Source organism: Colobus angolensis, unplaced genomic scaffold, assembly GCF_000951035.1.
Source record: "Colobus angolensis palliatus isolate OR3802 unplaced genomic scaffold, Cang.pa_1.0 Scaffold3, whole genome shotgun sequence".
NCBI lineage: Eukaryota > Metazoa > Chordata > Mammalia > Primates > Cercopithecidae > Colobus > Colobus angolensis.
The window spans coordinates 19,472,681-19,488,127 of NW_012116265.1; the positions used below are offsets into that span (position 1 = coordinate 19,472,681).

Below are 15,447 nucleotides of genomic sequence, written 5' to 3' on the forward strand. Positions count from 1 at the left end.
CCACCCCGGCGCCCACCTCCCACAGCCTGGCCTCTGGCTTCCAGCCCTTTCCTACATAAGCCACTCCCTGACTCTCCTGTGGGCTCCTCAGGGCCCAGAGGAAGGTACACAGGACCCTAACAGGGAAGGGACCCATGGCTGGGTCTGCTGACAGCCATCTCTACTGTAGATGTGGACGAGTGTGCCGCCACAGACCTGTGTCTGGGAGGGCACTGTGTCAACACCGAGGGCTCCTTCAACTGTCTGTGTGAGACTGGCTTCCAGCCCTCCCCAGAGAGTGGAGAGTGTGTGGGTAAGGGCTCTGGGGGGAGGGGACAGGGCTCTGCCCACGTCTGCCCATCTCTACCCTGCCTGGTCCTCAGCTCCCGTGGAGCAGAGCATTTTCCACAGATGCAGTGTCCAACAAATAGTGCATGTATTGAGACTCAGGGCTCAGGGGCTCTCCAAGGATGACAAAATGAAGACAACCAGCATCTTCATGCTGGCAGAGCACACAATCTAGTTTTAAAGGCCAAATTGATTCAATAGACATTAAACACCTGCTATGCTCAATGTCTTTTGCTAGGACAAATAGACAGTTATGGACGATCTTGAAATTGAGGAAAGGAGACAGATATGAAGACAGCTCTCTGTAATACACTATGCTGAAGGCTTCATGTAAAGAGAAGTACAGCGCTATGCTGGTAGGGATAGGAGACAGATGGGGCGGCGGAGGAAAGGGAGTGTCACAGAAGGCTAGGAGCTCACTGCTTCCTAAATAGCATACGGTTCTCTTCCCAGATGCTCAGCCCTGCAGGGGCAGGGGAAATTGTCCTGACCTTGATGTGCTGGGGTTGGGATGAGCACAGTCATTTGGAACAGATCAAGAACCCTGGAGGTTGTGGGGCTTGACCCTGTGGGACCAGAGCAATGACCTGGCCACCTCTGTCCTCTCTCATGGCATGGCTCTGGGGACAGATATCGACGAGTGTGAGGACTACGGAGACCCGGTGTGTGGTGCCTGGAAGTGTGAAAACAGCCCTGGCTCCTACCGCTGTGTTCTGGGCTGCCAGCCTGGCTTCCACATGGCCCCGAACGGAGACTGCATTGGTGAGTAGGGAGGGAGGAGAGAGAAGAGAGAGGGCTGAGAAAACCTATTTTTCACATATTGAGCGAGACATGATTTTCTCCTGAGGACACGATTTTTTGCAGCTGATTGTAGTTTGTATATTTTCCATCCAGCAGAGCTTATGAAAAATGCCATAGGACTGTGAATGTTAGGGTTTTCTTATCCCTAGCAGGGTTGAGAGGCTGCTTTTCACAGGTGTTGGTGCTAATAAGCCGAATAAGTATTTTCAGCAGAGAATGAGAGAGTGTGCGTGTGAGAGAGTGCACACGCACACACGCACACCCTCTACTGTGGTTCCCACTGTCCCGCAGACATAGACGAGTGCACCAACGACACCATGTGTGGCAGCCACGGCTTCTGTGACAACACTGACGGCTCCTTCCGCTGCCTCTGTGACCAGGGCTTCGAGATCTCTCCCTCAGGCTGGGACTGTGTGGGTGAGGAGGCTGTGGGCTACCCACGGTCTGGGCCAGGGAAGGGAAGGCCCAGGGGTTCTCCTCCTGAACTGGTCCTGGTCACGTGGCTCCATCATGGGTCCTCAGAGCATGGGCAAGGGAGGCTTCAAAGAAGAGAGAGACTTCAACTCCCCACCCAGGGGCATGTGGGCCGGGCGGGTAAGGGGAAGCACAGCCACACTCTGCCAGCAGGACAGCAGGTGTCTCAAGCCTCAGGGCCTCAGGAGGCAGGAGGTTTGGAGAATGTGCACTGAGGGGTAACCCTTCCTCTTTGCGTACTTCTGTGACCGTTTGCTGCCACTCCTCTCCTTCTCTCTCCCTTCCCATGCCCTCTGTCCATCGGTTCCTCCTCCCCGCAAATCTATACTCACTCTTGCTTCTTCCCCAAGGCCTAGTCTGCTTCTTTTGGGGGCAGTGGGCCGGAGTCAGGGTCAGGGGGCATGGGCTGCCTCTTTTCTGCCCATGAGCCTGTTCTCACACCTGGCAGACGTGAACGAGTGTGAGCTTATGCTGGCGGTGTGTGGGGCCGCGCTCTGTGAGAATGTGGAGGGCTCCTTCCTGTGCCTCTGCGCCAGTGACCTGGAGGAGTACGATGCCCAGGAGGGGCACTGCCGCCCGCGGGGGGCTGGAGGTGAGGCCTGGGAGGTGCATTATCCATGGCGACTCGGAGATTTACAGAGAGCGTGTCCCTCTGCATCCCTCTTCTAGCCTCTAGCCACTGAGGGGGACACTGGGCCAGGGCCTGGGGCAGCATAGGGAGGTACAGGTGGGGCCTGGTGCATGGAGGGGTGAGGAGGCTGAGGGCCACGTGCAGTGAAACCAGGACGATCCTAGAGGAGGCTCAGGAAACCCTGCTGCTGACTTAGGATGACCCCAGGGACCACAGATTGAGCCTTGGAGGGACCCTGAATCCATCTAATCACTGGGAACCTTCTGGATGAGATAGGACTTGAAGCTGAGCTAAACTGGGCTCTCTCTTTCCCACTCCCCACCCCACCCGAGAGCTATTGGGTTCAGCCTCTCACGCCAGGCTGGACTAGGACTCAGCAGGCTTTCACTGCCTTGGGGGAAAGTGAGGGAGACAAGGAAGGGTGGAAGGGGCTGGGGTACCTGTGAAGCAGAATGGACCACAGGGCTGCCCATATGGCATGCCAGGGACTGGGGGCAGCCCGTCACAGGGAGACAGGCGGGGTGGCGTACCGCAAAGAGCAGGGGTTTTGGTGATGAGGAACTGGGGTCAGATCCCTGCCGCACTGCTTAATAGTTTAATCACACAGTGGTGGTGAGGCCCTAAGCCTCTCTAAGCCTCAATTTCTTGAGATGATAATTAGGCCATTTCTTAGGGTTGTCGAGAGCATCGGTGAGGTAATACAGGTAACAGCATTTTTTCCACTGTAAAGTGCTACACAAATGTTAAATTTAAGAAATAAAGTGAAGGACTATTGACCCCTCAGAGGGTCATGAACACACAGTAACGAGCATCTGTCACGCACAGGTCAGAGTATCCCTGAGGCCCCAACGGGGGACCATGCCCCGGCCCCCACCCGCATGGACTGCTACTCTGGGCAGAATGGCCATGCGCCCTGCTCCAGCGTCCTGGGCCAGAACACCACGCAGGCCGAATGCTGCTGCACCCAGGGCGCTAGCTGGGGAGAAGCCTGTGACCGCTGCCCGTCTGAGGACTCAGGTAAGGCCCCAAGGGTTCCAGATCCTTGAAGGGTCAGCTCTGCAAGGTGACACGGAAAGAAGGGGAGAGAGGAAGGGGGCAAGGCCCTCCCCACTCTGAGCTGAAGCGCCTCTCTACATAGCTGAATTCAGTGAGATCTGCCCGAGTGGAAAAGGCTACGTTCCTGTGGAAGGAGCCTGGACGTTTGGACAGACCATGTACACAGGTAACCTCCTGCTCCATCCTCTGCCCCAAACTCCATTCACCTGAATGGGCCCTAGCCTGCTCCTCCACAGGGTTCCTGGGGAAGTTCTGCATCCAGCCCTGGCCTCCCAGGTTGCCTCCACCTTTTCTGTCCCAGGGCTGACTCCCTGCAGAGAGTTAGCTGGAAGTTCTGACCCAAGCTGCTCTTGGAGTGTCCACATGAGCCTCACCTCAGTTTCCCTACTCTCCCAAGGCTGCACCTCCAGAAACAAACTATGATGCCTTGACTAACTGTCACCCCCAGCCACATGTGGGCACAGGGACAGAGTGGAGAGCACTGCTCTGGAGGCCAGAGGCTGCGCTCATCTCCCTGGCCGCACTGATGAGGCCGGACACTCTGGGGAACCCACACTCACAGTAGGATGGTCCAGGTACTGCGCCCCTCAGCACCCTAGTCCTGAAGCTAGTCCTGAGAAGGAAAGGTGGAGGCAGAGACCGCTTTCCTTGGGTGCTGGCTACGCGCTGCACACTTTTTTGAGCACCTCACACATATTAACACCTTTTCATCCTTATTACAACTCTAAGAGGTTAAGGAGCATGTAGGAACCAGAGGCAAGGCAAACTTAAACAACTTGCCCAAAGCCACCCAGCTAGTAAGTGGCAGAGCCGGGATTCAAACCCAGCCTGGCTTTGGATTCCCTGCTCTAGGTACCCCTCATACTGCCTCTCACCTTCCTCTCACCTCAGCTCTGCCCTTCCACAGATGCGGATGAGTGTGTGATATTCGGGCCTGGTCTCTGTCCGAACGGCCGGTGCCTCAACACTGTGCCTGGTTATGTCTGCCTGTGCAATCCCGGCTTCCACTACGATGCTTCCCACAGGAAGTGTGAGGGTGAGGACACACATGATCCCTGCCCCCACCCCAGGCCCACAGCTGAATAATGGCCCACCCAGCCCCTGCCAGCCAGTCCCATTATTGCTGAGAGTCTCCCTTCCTAGGGAGGCCGCCCACTGCAGCAGGCTGGTCCCAGGTGAAGGAGCTCTGGGTTGTCAGAGATTGTCCCCAGGGAGGGGCCTTCCAGGCTGGGCTGGGTTGAGGGGAGGGAGGCAGGGCACTAACTCTTCATTATCAGTGATAGGAAAACCCCCTTCCCTGAGAGTGGCCGGTGGACAGGCCACTTTGGCATCGCCCCACCCTTTCCTGCCTCCCCAGATCATGATGAGTGCCAGGACCTGGCCTGTGAGAATGGCGAGTGCGTCAACACGGAGGGCTCCTTCCACTGCTTCTGCAGCCCCCCGCTCACCCTGGACCTCAGCCAGCAGCGCTGCATGAACAGCACCAGCAGCACGGGTGAGTGGGCCTGAGCGTGGGGCAGCAGGAGAAGGGGACCTGGGCTGGGGGGGCTCATGTGCCTCCGTGCCCTGTGCCACCAGAGGACCTCCCTGACCACGACATCCACATGGACGTCTGCTGGAAAAAAGTCACCAATGATGTATGCAGTGAACCCCTGCGTGGGCACCGCACCACCTACACGGAATGCTGCTGCCAGGACGGCGAGGCCTGGAGCCAGCAGTGTGCTCTGTGTCCCCCCAGGAGCTCTGGTGAGGGGGAGCAAGGGCTGGGCCAGGCCCCAGGGAGGGGGATGCCCTCACCTTGGAAGGGGGATCTAGAAAGAAGTAGCAGAGCAATCAGGCCCTGTCTTCCATCCCTGCTGTTTGGGGACAAAGTAGGGCAGTGGAGAGGTGGGGAGAGGAATGCTGCCAGGATCTCCCAGAGGGTACCAGTCCTTGCATGCTCCCAGAGACAAAGCCAACAAGGCTTTAGCTGGCAGGAGCTGGAACCCGGCTCCCTCTCTCCCTCCTCCCTGACAGAGGTCTATGCTCAGCTGTGCAACGTGGCTCGCATTGAGGCAGAGCGGGAGGCCGGGGTCCACTTCCGGCCAGGCTATGAGTATGGCCCCGGGCCTGATGACCTGCACTATAGCATCTATGGCCCAGACGGGGCCCCCTTCTACAACTACCTGGGCCCTGAAGACACCGTGCCCGAGTCTGCCTTCCCCAACACAGCCGGCCACCCAGGAGACCGCACACCCATCCTTGAGTCTCCTTTGCAGCCCTCAGAACTCCAGCCCCACTACGTGGCCAGCCATCCAGGTCTGTGTTGCTGCAAAAATGGGGAAGAGGTGGGCACCAAAGCTGTTTCACTTCCGTCTCCTCCACCTGCTAGTCGTATTGCCAGCAGGGTGAGGACTGGGAAGGGGAAAGACACACCAAGCCAGAGGTCCCCGTTCACAGCTCACTCGAGACAAGTACATACACCCAGGTCCGACCCTAACCACTCCGTCATAAACTATCACAGGGACACAAAAAGGTACAGGACACTGCCCCTATCCCAACCAACCTACAAGCTTCCTGTGGGGACTGAGAGCGAGAGAAAGCTGTTCGCTGCAGTCTTTTTCTCCCTCCACGCCACCTACAGACTGCAGAAGAACCTGCTCTAAGGACACCCAGCATTCACACTTGTGACCTGAAATGTGGATTAACGTTTTCTAAGGACTTTAAAGGCCCACTGTGATGACTCGGTTTGTGAATGGTGTGATCCAAACACTCAGGCCTTGGAGTCTAATGAGGAAGTCAGGCCTAGCACTGTGCAATGCACACAGTATCCACCACAGGCAAAGCTATCACATCAAACTAAGACCATACTGCTGGGCAGGGTGGGGCGTTTTCCATGGGGTGAAGGGGTGCTTAGAGAGTGAAGAGGGTTAGGGAGATCTGGTCGACTTTTTGCTTTGTGTTGAGAGAGACCCCTCTGCTACCAATTGTTCCCCACTCCCCAAAACACAATGTGAAGATTTAAACAAAACACCTCACCCCATCCCCACGTCCAAACCCAAAAACTATGTAACAACACACTCCCCCACCCACCAAACCCCAGCAGGAGCTGGGCATTGTGGAAGCAGCAAGTGTCAGCCTCCCTGGAGCCCTCATTTAAAGCCCAGAACACCTCTCCCCATCTAAAATGACACACACTTTTTTTTTCCCCAAGAGTACTGCCTTTTGTTCTAGCATCTTTCCATGAGATTTTATTATCCTTTCTGCCCCCACCCCCAAAGTTCCACAGGGGCACCCTTTGTCCAGGAGGGCGAGGGTCCCAGCATTAGGGAGAGTCTGGACACAGGCCTCAGCCTCCTTCTCTCTCTGATTCCCTCCTCCCAGAGGCCCCAGCCGGCTTCGAAGGGCTTCAGGCAGAGGAGTGCGGCATCCTGAACGGCTGTGAGAATGGCCGCTGTGTGCGCGTGCGGGAGGGCTACACCTGCGACTGTTTTGAGGGCTTCCAGCTGGATGCGGCCCACATGGCCTGCGTAGGTGAGTAGAATCCTGATGGAGGAGTCAGGCTGGCCCACTGCCCACAGAGACGCCTGAACTCAGGAAGGCTGCAAGAGCCACTGCTGCCTCCTAGTGGGGCTTTCTGCATCATGCTGAGAGGGAAGAAAGCGCCAAAGGAAGGTCTTATTGTGTGCTTTAGAAAGCCGCTTCCGTGCAGGTTCCCAGACAAAAGACAAAGACAAGAGAGCAGGGTCTTGGGCATGGTATGAGCTTGCTGCCCCCTGCTTTGTCCTTGAGTTGCTTGGTTTTGGGAAGTGACTTTGGCCTCTGGCTGTCACACTTAGGGTTTCACTCCAGGACAGGGGCCAGGCCTTAGTGGCAGCCAGCAGAGGCACTTGGGCTCCCTACAGCTCTCTCCTTTGTTTCCTCTTAGATGTGAATGAGTGTGATGACTTGAACGGGCCTGCTGTGCTCTGTGTCCACGGTTACTGCGAGAACACAGAGGGCTCCTACCGCTGCCACTGCTCCCCGGGATATGTGGCTGAGGCAGGCCCCCCGCACTGCACTGCCAAGGAGTAGCAGTCAGTGGTCAGTGTGGCAACTACTTGGAAATGGCCTCCAGTCACAGGCAGGGGCCTTGAGGATGATTTCCTAGCTGGGAAGACACTGCGACATCAGGCCAGAGGTTCCCAATCAGCCTTGCCTGCTTTCATCTCTCCCAGCTTAGCCTCTGGCTGTAAGCTTCGGTCACTGCCTCCGTGCCCTTGCTTGGCTCAAGCACCACCAATCACTTTAATGCTTCAGCCACCGCATGAGGCCCTGTCCACCACCTTTCCTGGCCTTGCTATCGGATGCTTAACAAAGGATGGCCCTCATCCACCCTCCCAAGCTGTGCAAGCATACAAGGCCCTGTGGCCTCACACTGCAGACACCCCTTTCCAGCCACAATCCACCATCATCCTGATGATCCCACAACTGGGACAGAGGCTACATCTGCCCTAGGGAGGTCCTTCAAAATCTGTGGAGCAAGAAAGGATTTGGGGAAGCTTGGGGACTGACTCCAGCGCCTCCCAAGAACCATCACCACCACTCAGCCAATCTGTTCTGGGCCCTGATTTTGCCACACCTCCATCCTGTACCCCATTCTCTGACCCCAAGGAGTGGCAGAAGATCCCTTCACTCAGAGAAGCAAGACTGATATTAGCTTGTTGAGTGTAAGAGACACAAATAAAGAACAAAGAGCTGGGGAAAGCAGCAAGAGGACATTATGAAAAATATGTGGAGTTGATAAGAAAGGGGAGCCAAGGCTTTATATGTCTAAAGAAAATATTCAGTAGCTGTAAACATTCAAAATCCGCCCAGTGATAGCCCGCCAGCAGCAAGGGCTGCCACGGGATAGAGTACCCATCTACAAAGACCTCTGTTACATAAACACTGCTTCTTACAGGAAGCAAACCTCTTCTGGGCTCTCCTTTTGTGAAAACCAGTTTGATGTGCTAAAAGTAAAAAGTCTGTTTTCTAGTGTGGGCTTGTTCAGAAGAAGCCAGATTTCCAATATTGTTTTTCCCCTCTACTCAGAAGCCCCTGCCCCTTCCCTTCAGAAAACGATGGCAAGCATTCCTCTGAGTTTACAAGCAGAGACTCATACCAACCCAAACTAGCTGGGAGTTCAGAACCATGGTGGAATAAAGAAATGTACATGTGGTCTCTTCTGTTCTTGTTTTTATTTCATATCAAATCAAATTTCTTTACCATGTTGGCTAAGTCTAAGGCTGTGCCTACTCCCTGGCCAGCTCTGCTGATAGCCTATGATAGATTCCAGTGGGAAATTACTCTTTACGATTAAAAGACAAGGAAAGCTCTGACTTTGCACTTCTCTGATGAATGGCAATGTAAATGAACAAGGCTCCATGTGACTGGAGCATGGAAGTGAATGCTGCTTTCTTAATTTAATCTGCCCTAGCCTACCTGCTCCTCTGATTATTAGCCATCACATAACTTACTGAATGCTTGCCATGTGCCAGGCACTGTGCTGAGTGCCATACATACATTCCATTTAATTATCCAATCATCCTACTTACTATTGTTTATTCTCAATTTACAGGTGAGGAAACTGAGACACAGAAAGCTTAAATAATTTGCTCTATGTCCCTATACTAATTGAGATGTTTTCAGCAGACAAAACTAAATCACTCTTACGCATGTAAAAATATTCTTTCACTCATAATAAAAGAAATGCAACTTAAAATCATACTGAGATCCTTTTTAAAACTGTCAGATTGGCAAATATCAAAAAGCTTGTTAAGACTCCTAGCTGGCAAGCATGTGGGAAATAGGCACTCTCATAATAGCTGCCAGAAGTACATATTGAAGAGGACAATATGGCAATGCCCTTCAAAATTATAAAAGCACTAATTCTTTGATCCAGTAATTTCCACTTCTAGGAACTTAACCTTCAGATATATTTTCACCAGATATAAAATGACATGTAAGAAGTTATTACTGCATCATTTGTAATAGCAAAAGATTAGAAACAATTAATTGCTATGGAACCCTTAAAAAAGGTGGCTGTAAATTCCTTAAGAAAGATATCCAAAACAAATTAAGGGAAAAAGGGGGTTGCATAACAGCGTGTAACATAACACTGTCTGTCTAAAGAATGGGGAAAGAGAAGCAGTTGTCTGTTCACCTCATCCTTGCCACTTCGCCTTATACCTCACCATTTGGAGAACTTCTTACCATCCCCCAAATATATCCTGCTGGCACTACACCTTCATAACTGCTGTTCCCACTGCCCCAACACTCCAATCTTTGCCTTCCTGCCCAGCCTTGAGATATTGCATGCATATGTACATATTTCCTTTGTTTAAAACACAAATAGCATACTATGCATGCTGTTCTTTGTTTTTTTTTTTTTTTTGCTTTATACTTGCAAGTAGAGCTGCCTCATTTCATTTTATAGCTGTATACTCTTCCATTGAATGGATAAACCATTAATTTATTTAATCAGTCCCTTACTGACAGACATTTCCATTGTTTTCTGTCTTTTGCTATAAATAATGCTGTAATGAATATTCTTGTGCATACTTCACATTAATTTATGGGATTATATCTGCAGGATAAATTCTTAGAAAAAATGGTGGTTTGTGGGAAGGGTGACAGGGTGGATAGGTACAGGATTGGGAGACTTTTCACTGTATCTCCTTTTGTATTCTTTTGAATTTTGTACCACATGTATCACCTATTCAAAAAAAATAAAATATTTTTAAATACAGTTGCTGGCCACAGATTGCTTAAATGCTCCCTCTCTTTATATATTTATCTGACTATAATTTACAACTAAAGCCAGGTGCTAATTACATCAAAATTCCATAACGCAAATTTCTGTTAGGCAGCCCTGTGGCATTTTTATGAAGAATGGCAGATATGGATTTTAAAAGAGCAATCATAAACATCAGTGCTAGATACGAAGAAAAACAGAAGAGATTCCTTCCTTTCAGACAAACATGCAGTGAACCGTGTTAGGCCCTGCCCAAAGCTGGCTGCACAACATTAGCTTCTGTACCATCATGATCAGTGCTGCCCACTTCCCTATACCAGGTTGATCCTGCCAAATGCCACCCCTGCACTCTAATGCTTTATAACAAACGACAAAAGAACAGAGCTTGATTCTCAGAGGTTATAGAAAGAAGAGTCTTCCTGAACACCTACTTTAGTAGTCCTTCCTAATGTTTTACTTCTCCACTTTTTTTCTCCTATCCCTTGTAATCAGTCAACATTCTCATACCAAGAAACTATGGGTGGGCCAGGCAGGGTGGCTTGCACCTGTAATACTGGCACTTTGGGAGGCTGAGGCAGGAGGATTGCTTGAGCCCAGGAGTTCGAGACTCCTGTGCAACATGGTGAAACCCCATCTCTACAAAAAATAGAAAAAGTAGCTGGGCTTGGTGGTGTGGCCTGTAGTCCTAGCTACTTGCAGGGGCTGAGGTGGGAGGACTGTTTGAGCCTGGGAGGTAGAGGCTGCACCTCTGCACTCCAGCCTAGGAGACAGATTGAGACCCTGCCTCAAAAAAAAAAAAAGAAACTAAGAGTGGATGGGACACATAATTTACATACCGTTGGTCACTGTCATCACATAACTGAAGTATGGTACCACAATAAGATCTGGGCATTGACCAAGAGACCTTCTCTTTGAAAAACAACATAAAGTTCATTGACAATATAAAGCAGATTTAGAGCTCCCTTGACTTTTGTTCTTACCTGATGCCCCAGCACTGGCTTGCATAAAAAGTTAATGCCAATTCTGCAACAAATAGGCCTTGACAACTCCCCTCCAAAGAATGGGAAGGCATAAGATCTTCCAATTGAAACTGGAAGAGTACAAAGTTTTCCTAAATGAATGTGCAGTGAGCAAAATTTGTGAAAATGACCACTGGCTTTTACAGGCCACCAAGAAGAGACATCTGGTCAGAAAGGGCCTGCAGCAGATCCTAAACCCATTTTACCATGCGTACTGTTTATTCTAAACAAACTGCCCAGTGGCCCCCATGCTATCATTCCCCCATGCCCTGTGTTCTTAAGTCACCACCCTCCAATGGAGACTTATTGCTGCCACTTCTGGTTTCCCCATGAAGCTTTCTTAGTGTGAAGTAACACGATTTTTCCCAAATCCGCCTTTTTTGTTTGTTTGAGATGGAGTCTCACTCTGCCGTCCAGGCTGGAGTCCAGTGGTGCAATCTTGGCTCACTGCAACCTCTGCCTCCCGGGTTCAAGTGATTCTCCTGCCTCAGTCTCCCGAGTAGCTGGGATTACAGGTGTTCGCCACCCAGTTAAATTTTGTATCTTTAGTAGAGATGGGGTTTCACCATGTTGCCCAGGCTGGTCTCAAACTCCTGACCTCACGTGATCCGCCTGCCTTGGCCTCCCAAAGTGCTGGGATTACAGGCATGAGCCACCGTGCCCAGCCCCAAATCTGCCTTTTTCTAAACAAAAAATTCCAATTCTCCCATTAACAGTAGATACTCACATATAAGCTTCTGCATTCTAAGGGACTCTGTTTCTGCCTAGTGGACCACTGTAATTTAATCGATTGACTTAGCAACAAAAGCTGTTCTGCTTGTGCTCAAGAATTTTGTTTTTGTTTTTTTTTGAGATGGAGTCCCACTCTGTCGCCCAGGCTGGAGTGTAGTGGCCAGATCTCAGCCTGCTACAAGCTCTGCCTCCCGGGTTTACGCCATTCTCCTGCCTCAGCCTCCCAAGCAGCTGGGACCACAGGCGCCCGCCACCTCGCCCGGCTAGTTTTTTGTATTTTTTAGTAGAGACGGGGTTGCACCGTGTTACCCAGGATGGTCTCGATCTCCTGACCTCGCGATCCGCCCGTCTCAGCCTCCCAAAGTGCTGGGATTACAGGCTTGAGCCACCGTGCCCAGCCTGTGGTCAAGAATTTTAAAAACCACCAAATCAATAAATAACCCACAAAAATATTCTTAAAGAATAGATTCTAATGTTTAAAATGTAGCAAAATCTTTTTAAGGAGGATGAAAGGACAGGTAGTCCGAACTGAAACCCTATCAGACGCAGGTACTGGCAGCACTGTTTTGGTCATGTGTGCACACAGATGCTCCCATGGTATGCTGCTTTCTGCCTCCTTCCATCGGCTCTAAGAAATGTATCGGGTTTCTGAGTGTCCCCATCTCTCCTCTAACTGCATGATAGGTTTGTTTTCTCTAACTCCTAGGTTTTGCCATGTTGGAAATGTATCTAAGTTTCTGTCTCAGATATTTTCTAAACTCTATTTCCATTTTTTTAAATAGTAAATTCTTACTAAATGACCTTAATGCCAATCCAGTGCAGAAATGCAAGTCTTTGCTGTAACAAACTTCTAGGCTCCCAAGCAAAAGATGGATTTAACCAGTAACTCTTCCAGAATCAACTTGGTTGTAGTTTCTCCAACATCAGTATTAATAAATCATTCGGTGTGGTGATGGTGATGGATTGTTTTTCTTTCACTGTCTGTCCACACAGCTCCGTAGCACTGTAATAGGATTATTTCAAGCTCCAAAGCCTATTTAAGTGCCACACTTACACGAGTACTTTAATTCACTAGAATTTGTGATTTTAAAAGCTGTTTGGTGACCCTAGAGTTACCAAGGTCAGCAAATAAAAATACAGGATGCCTAATTTTGAATTTCAAATAATAATTTTTAGTATATGCAATATTTGAGACATAGGCATACTAAAAAATTAATTACCTGAAATTCAAATTTAACCGGGCATCCTACATTTCATCTGGCAATCCAATCTAAAAAAAGGTTCCTAAGAATCTATTACCTGGAAAAATAAAGGGATCACTTCCTGCTGTGCATGAGACCAGAGCCATTTTACAACAGAAGGCAGGTGAAGCAACATATCCTAAAAAGATTCAGTCATTAAATTGTCACAGAATCTTAAAATGTCTCTATGAGTAGGGAGGCTATTTTTGAAACAATTCAGTATCAGTGAGGGTTTGGTCCAAGTTTTCTGGGCAATGGGCTCTTGGTTTTATGACTCCTAGCAGATCCACGAGTACGAGACTAAAATGTATCTGTCCCATCAAATAGGAAGTGGCGAACGGGCTGCATAGACAACAAAGAAAAGTGGCACATACTGGCAGGGTGAAATGAAAAAGAGAACATTTCATTTACTTTTCTCATCCTCTAATAACGGTGTCCAAGCTACCCAACCTGTGACCCTGATCCACAACACAGTAAGAACTTTCTTTAAAATGAAGCTTTTATACATAGCTATCCACATATATACAAGCAGCTCTTAAGGCCAGAGAAGTTAATTCCAAATTTTAGAGCCATGGAAGCTCTACAGATTATACGGAGTTTCAACCAGTGATTAAATCTGAGGTAACAGCATCTGGAGGCTCAGCCTTAGCACTGAGGGGAGTTGGAGGGAAAAATTAAGCCAAAGTAAAATCTTCACGTTCTGAAAATAATAGTGGCAAAACACAACACTCCTGGACTGTGGGAAATAACATTGAGAGGGACATGATTAGAAGGAAACCTCTAGAATTCTTCTAATTCCAGGTTCTTCAAATTGGTACAACTGGTGACAATCTCAGAGTCACCAGTCATCGCATCAAAGTTTGATAGAGAAGGAAGACCCACAGGAGCAGCCTTGCTGTGCTTGAGGATTGTTCAACACTTGAAATGAGCTTCGGATCAGTTCTTGGCTGAAGTCCACCTGGGCCCCTTTCACGAAGGCCAAGCTATCAGAGTCAACCACCACTCTTGCCCCACCCTGTTCAAATACCCTGAAAAGACAGGAGGAAAGCATTAACGAGTATCACAAACACAAAAAAGGCACCCCCTGAGCCCAGAGGTGCACACCGTCTGTTTTTTAAAGTACAGAGGGAGCTTCCCGATTACCTTTAACACGTGCTGATTTTCTTTGAGGCAAAAATGATTCAATGGAATAAATACTGCGAAAAGTTTAGGGACTTAAGCCTGGAATCTAATCCGGCCTTTCTACCGACTACCCAATGGACCTGGGCAGGCCAATTTTGCTCCTATAACTTAGTTATTTTGATTCAGGACAACAAACCTTCACGGCATCCTCACTGTCAGACGGGCGGTGTTAACCATCCCAAGTAAACCCTTTAAATTTGGAATAAAAGTGCACCTTAAACTGTACACACTTTTGTCCTTCCTGTACCTCCTTTGGGAACCCATCCCTTCCTCCTTGCCTGTCGTCGGGGTTGATAACTGTATCCAGTGAAAATTTGTATTGGAATCCGGAGCATCCACCTCCCTCCACCTGCAGCCTGAGGAACTCTGACCCCTCGGTGATTTCCAGAAGCCTCTGAAATGCAGGAAGGGGGGTCAGGAATAGCGCGCAACGGGAGTTAAAGGGCTGAGTGAAGAGCAGTTCCCGCTGCTCCCGCCAATCGCCTGGGTACCGCCGCCCCGCGTCCGGCCCCCTACCTGGACGCAGCTGTCCGTGAGGCGGATCCGCCCTTCGCCGGCCTCGGGGCTGGAGGACGACGCTTCCCGACGCGCCTGGAGTCCCAGGGAGGCCGCGAGGAGCCTGCGCGCAAGGGAGGATAAGCCCGGGGGCAGAAGGGGCACCTGGCAACCCTTGACCTGGAGCGCCTCACGCTAAACCTGGTGACCCCCACCTGGACGGCCTCCCACCAAACCCTCACCTCCCCCACAGGCCTTAGTTTCCCATTTGTCCTAGAGGCGCAGAACCAAACACCCTTTCCAGGTGCCTTTCTAGTCTTGATACCTGCCCCTCGGCCAGGGAGTGACCGCTCTCTGCGTCGCAGCCGTTAGGGATAACCCCCGGGCGGCAGCCATCTTCCTCCACAAGCTCCGCCCCGCGCGTCTCCCCCGTTTCTCACCCGGAGCCTCGGGAGGCGGGGAGAACGAACAGGAGGCCGGGCTCTCACGGAGGCCCCGCCCCCAACATGCCTATTGGGTAGTGCGGGAGGAGAAGGTGCCTGATTGGCTAGAAATGCTCCCGACGGCAGCCGCGGGGACGCACCCATGAAGCCGGGGAGGTGCTCTAAAAGGAAGGAACGGGGCGAGGAGGAGTAAGGTGGGGCGGGGCGGAGGTGGGTCTGGGCGGGTCAGGCCTCTGAGGGGACGGCATGGGCGGAGACTGCAGGCTTCTGGGCCCGAGAGGGCGGAGCTGGC

At 50.8% G+C, this 15,447-nt stretch overlaps 3 protein-coding genes across 4 annotated transcripts in view; 2 read left to right on the forward strand and 1 right to left on the reverse strand.

Moving 5' to 3' along the window:
* LTBP2 (latent transforming growth factor beta binding protein 2) overlaps positions 1-10,037 on the forward strand; it is a 115,744-nt gene extending 105,707 nt beyond the window's left edge. Inside the window, exons 25-36 of the mRNA XM_011949564.1 lie at positions 170-292; positions 958-1,089; positions 1,420-1,545; positions 2,051-2,194; positions 3,059-3,250; positions 3,372-3,455; positions 4,197-4,325; positions 4,647-4,784; positions 4,868-5,035; positions 5,306-5,587; positions 6,653-6,802; positions 7,197-10,037. Of these exons, the coding sequence (XP_011804954.1) occupies positions 170-292; positions 958-1,089; positions 1,420-1,545; positions 2,051-2,194; positions 3,059-3,250; positions 3,372-3,455; positions 4,197-4,325; positions 4,647-4,784; positions 4,868-5,035; positions 5,306-5,587; positions 6,653-6,802; positions 7,197-7,342 (1,814 nt within the window). The 3' untranslated portion in view covers positions 7,343-10,037. The remainder of the gene's footprint in view (positions 1-169; positions 293-957; positions 1,090-1,419; positions 1,546-2,050; positions 2,195-3,058; positions 3,251-3,371; positions 3,456-4,196; positions 4,326-4,646; positions 4,785-4,867; positions 5,036-5,305; positions 5,588-6,652; positions 6,803-7,196) is intronic.
* A 2,210-nt stretch (positions 10,038-12,247) lies between these two features.
* On the reverse strand, positions 12,248-15,157 carry ISCA2 (iron-sulfur cluster assembly 2). Of its 2 annotated transcripts, XM_011949571.1 has the most exons (4): positions 15,038-15,157; positions 14,734-14,836; positions 14,496-14,611; positions 13,410-14,063 (listed from the first exon to the last, which is right to left on the reverse strand). In XM_011949571.1, the coding sequence occupies exons 1-4, from the start codon at positions 15,106-15,108 to the stop codon at positions 13,889-13,891; spliced, it is 465 nt and encodes a 154-aa protein (XP_011804961.1). In that variant the 5' UTR covers positions 15,109-15,157; the 3' UTR covers positions 13,410-13,888. The 2 variants fall into 2 exon arrangements, with proteins under 2 accessions (XP_011804962.1, XP_011804961.1); XM_011949572.1 differs by lacking the exon at positions 14,496-14,611 and having other exon boundaries at positions 12,248-14,063.
* NPC2 (Niemann-Pick disease, type C2) overlaps positions 14,865-15,447 on the forward strand; it is a 19,534-nt gene continuing 18,951 nt past the window's right edge. Inside the window, exon 1 of the mRNA XM_011949566.1 lies at positions 14,865-15,311. The gene's annotated coding sequence lies outside the window, so the exon portion shown is untranslated. The remainder of the gene's footprint in view (positions 15,312-15,447) is intronic.

Coding starts and splice junctions, on each gene's coding strand:
- ISCA2 (XM_011949571.1), bottom strand. CDS start 15,108: ATGGCTGCCGCCCGGGGGTTATCCCTAACGGCTGCGACGCAGAGAGCG. Junction 14,837..15,037: donor ACTCCCTGGCCGAGGGGCAG/GTATCAAGACTA, acceptor CCTTGCGCGCAG/GCTCCTCGCGGCCTCCCTGG. Junction 14,064..14,495: donor GTTATCAACCCCGACGACAG/GCAAGGAGGAAG, acceptor CTGTCTTTTCAG/GGTATTTGAACAGGGTGGGG.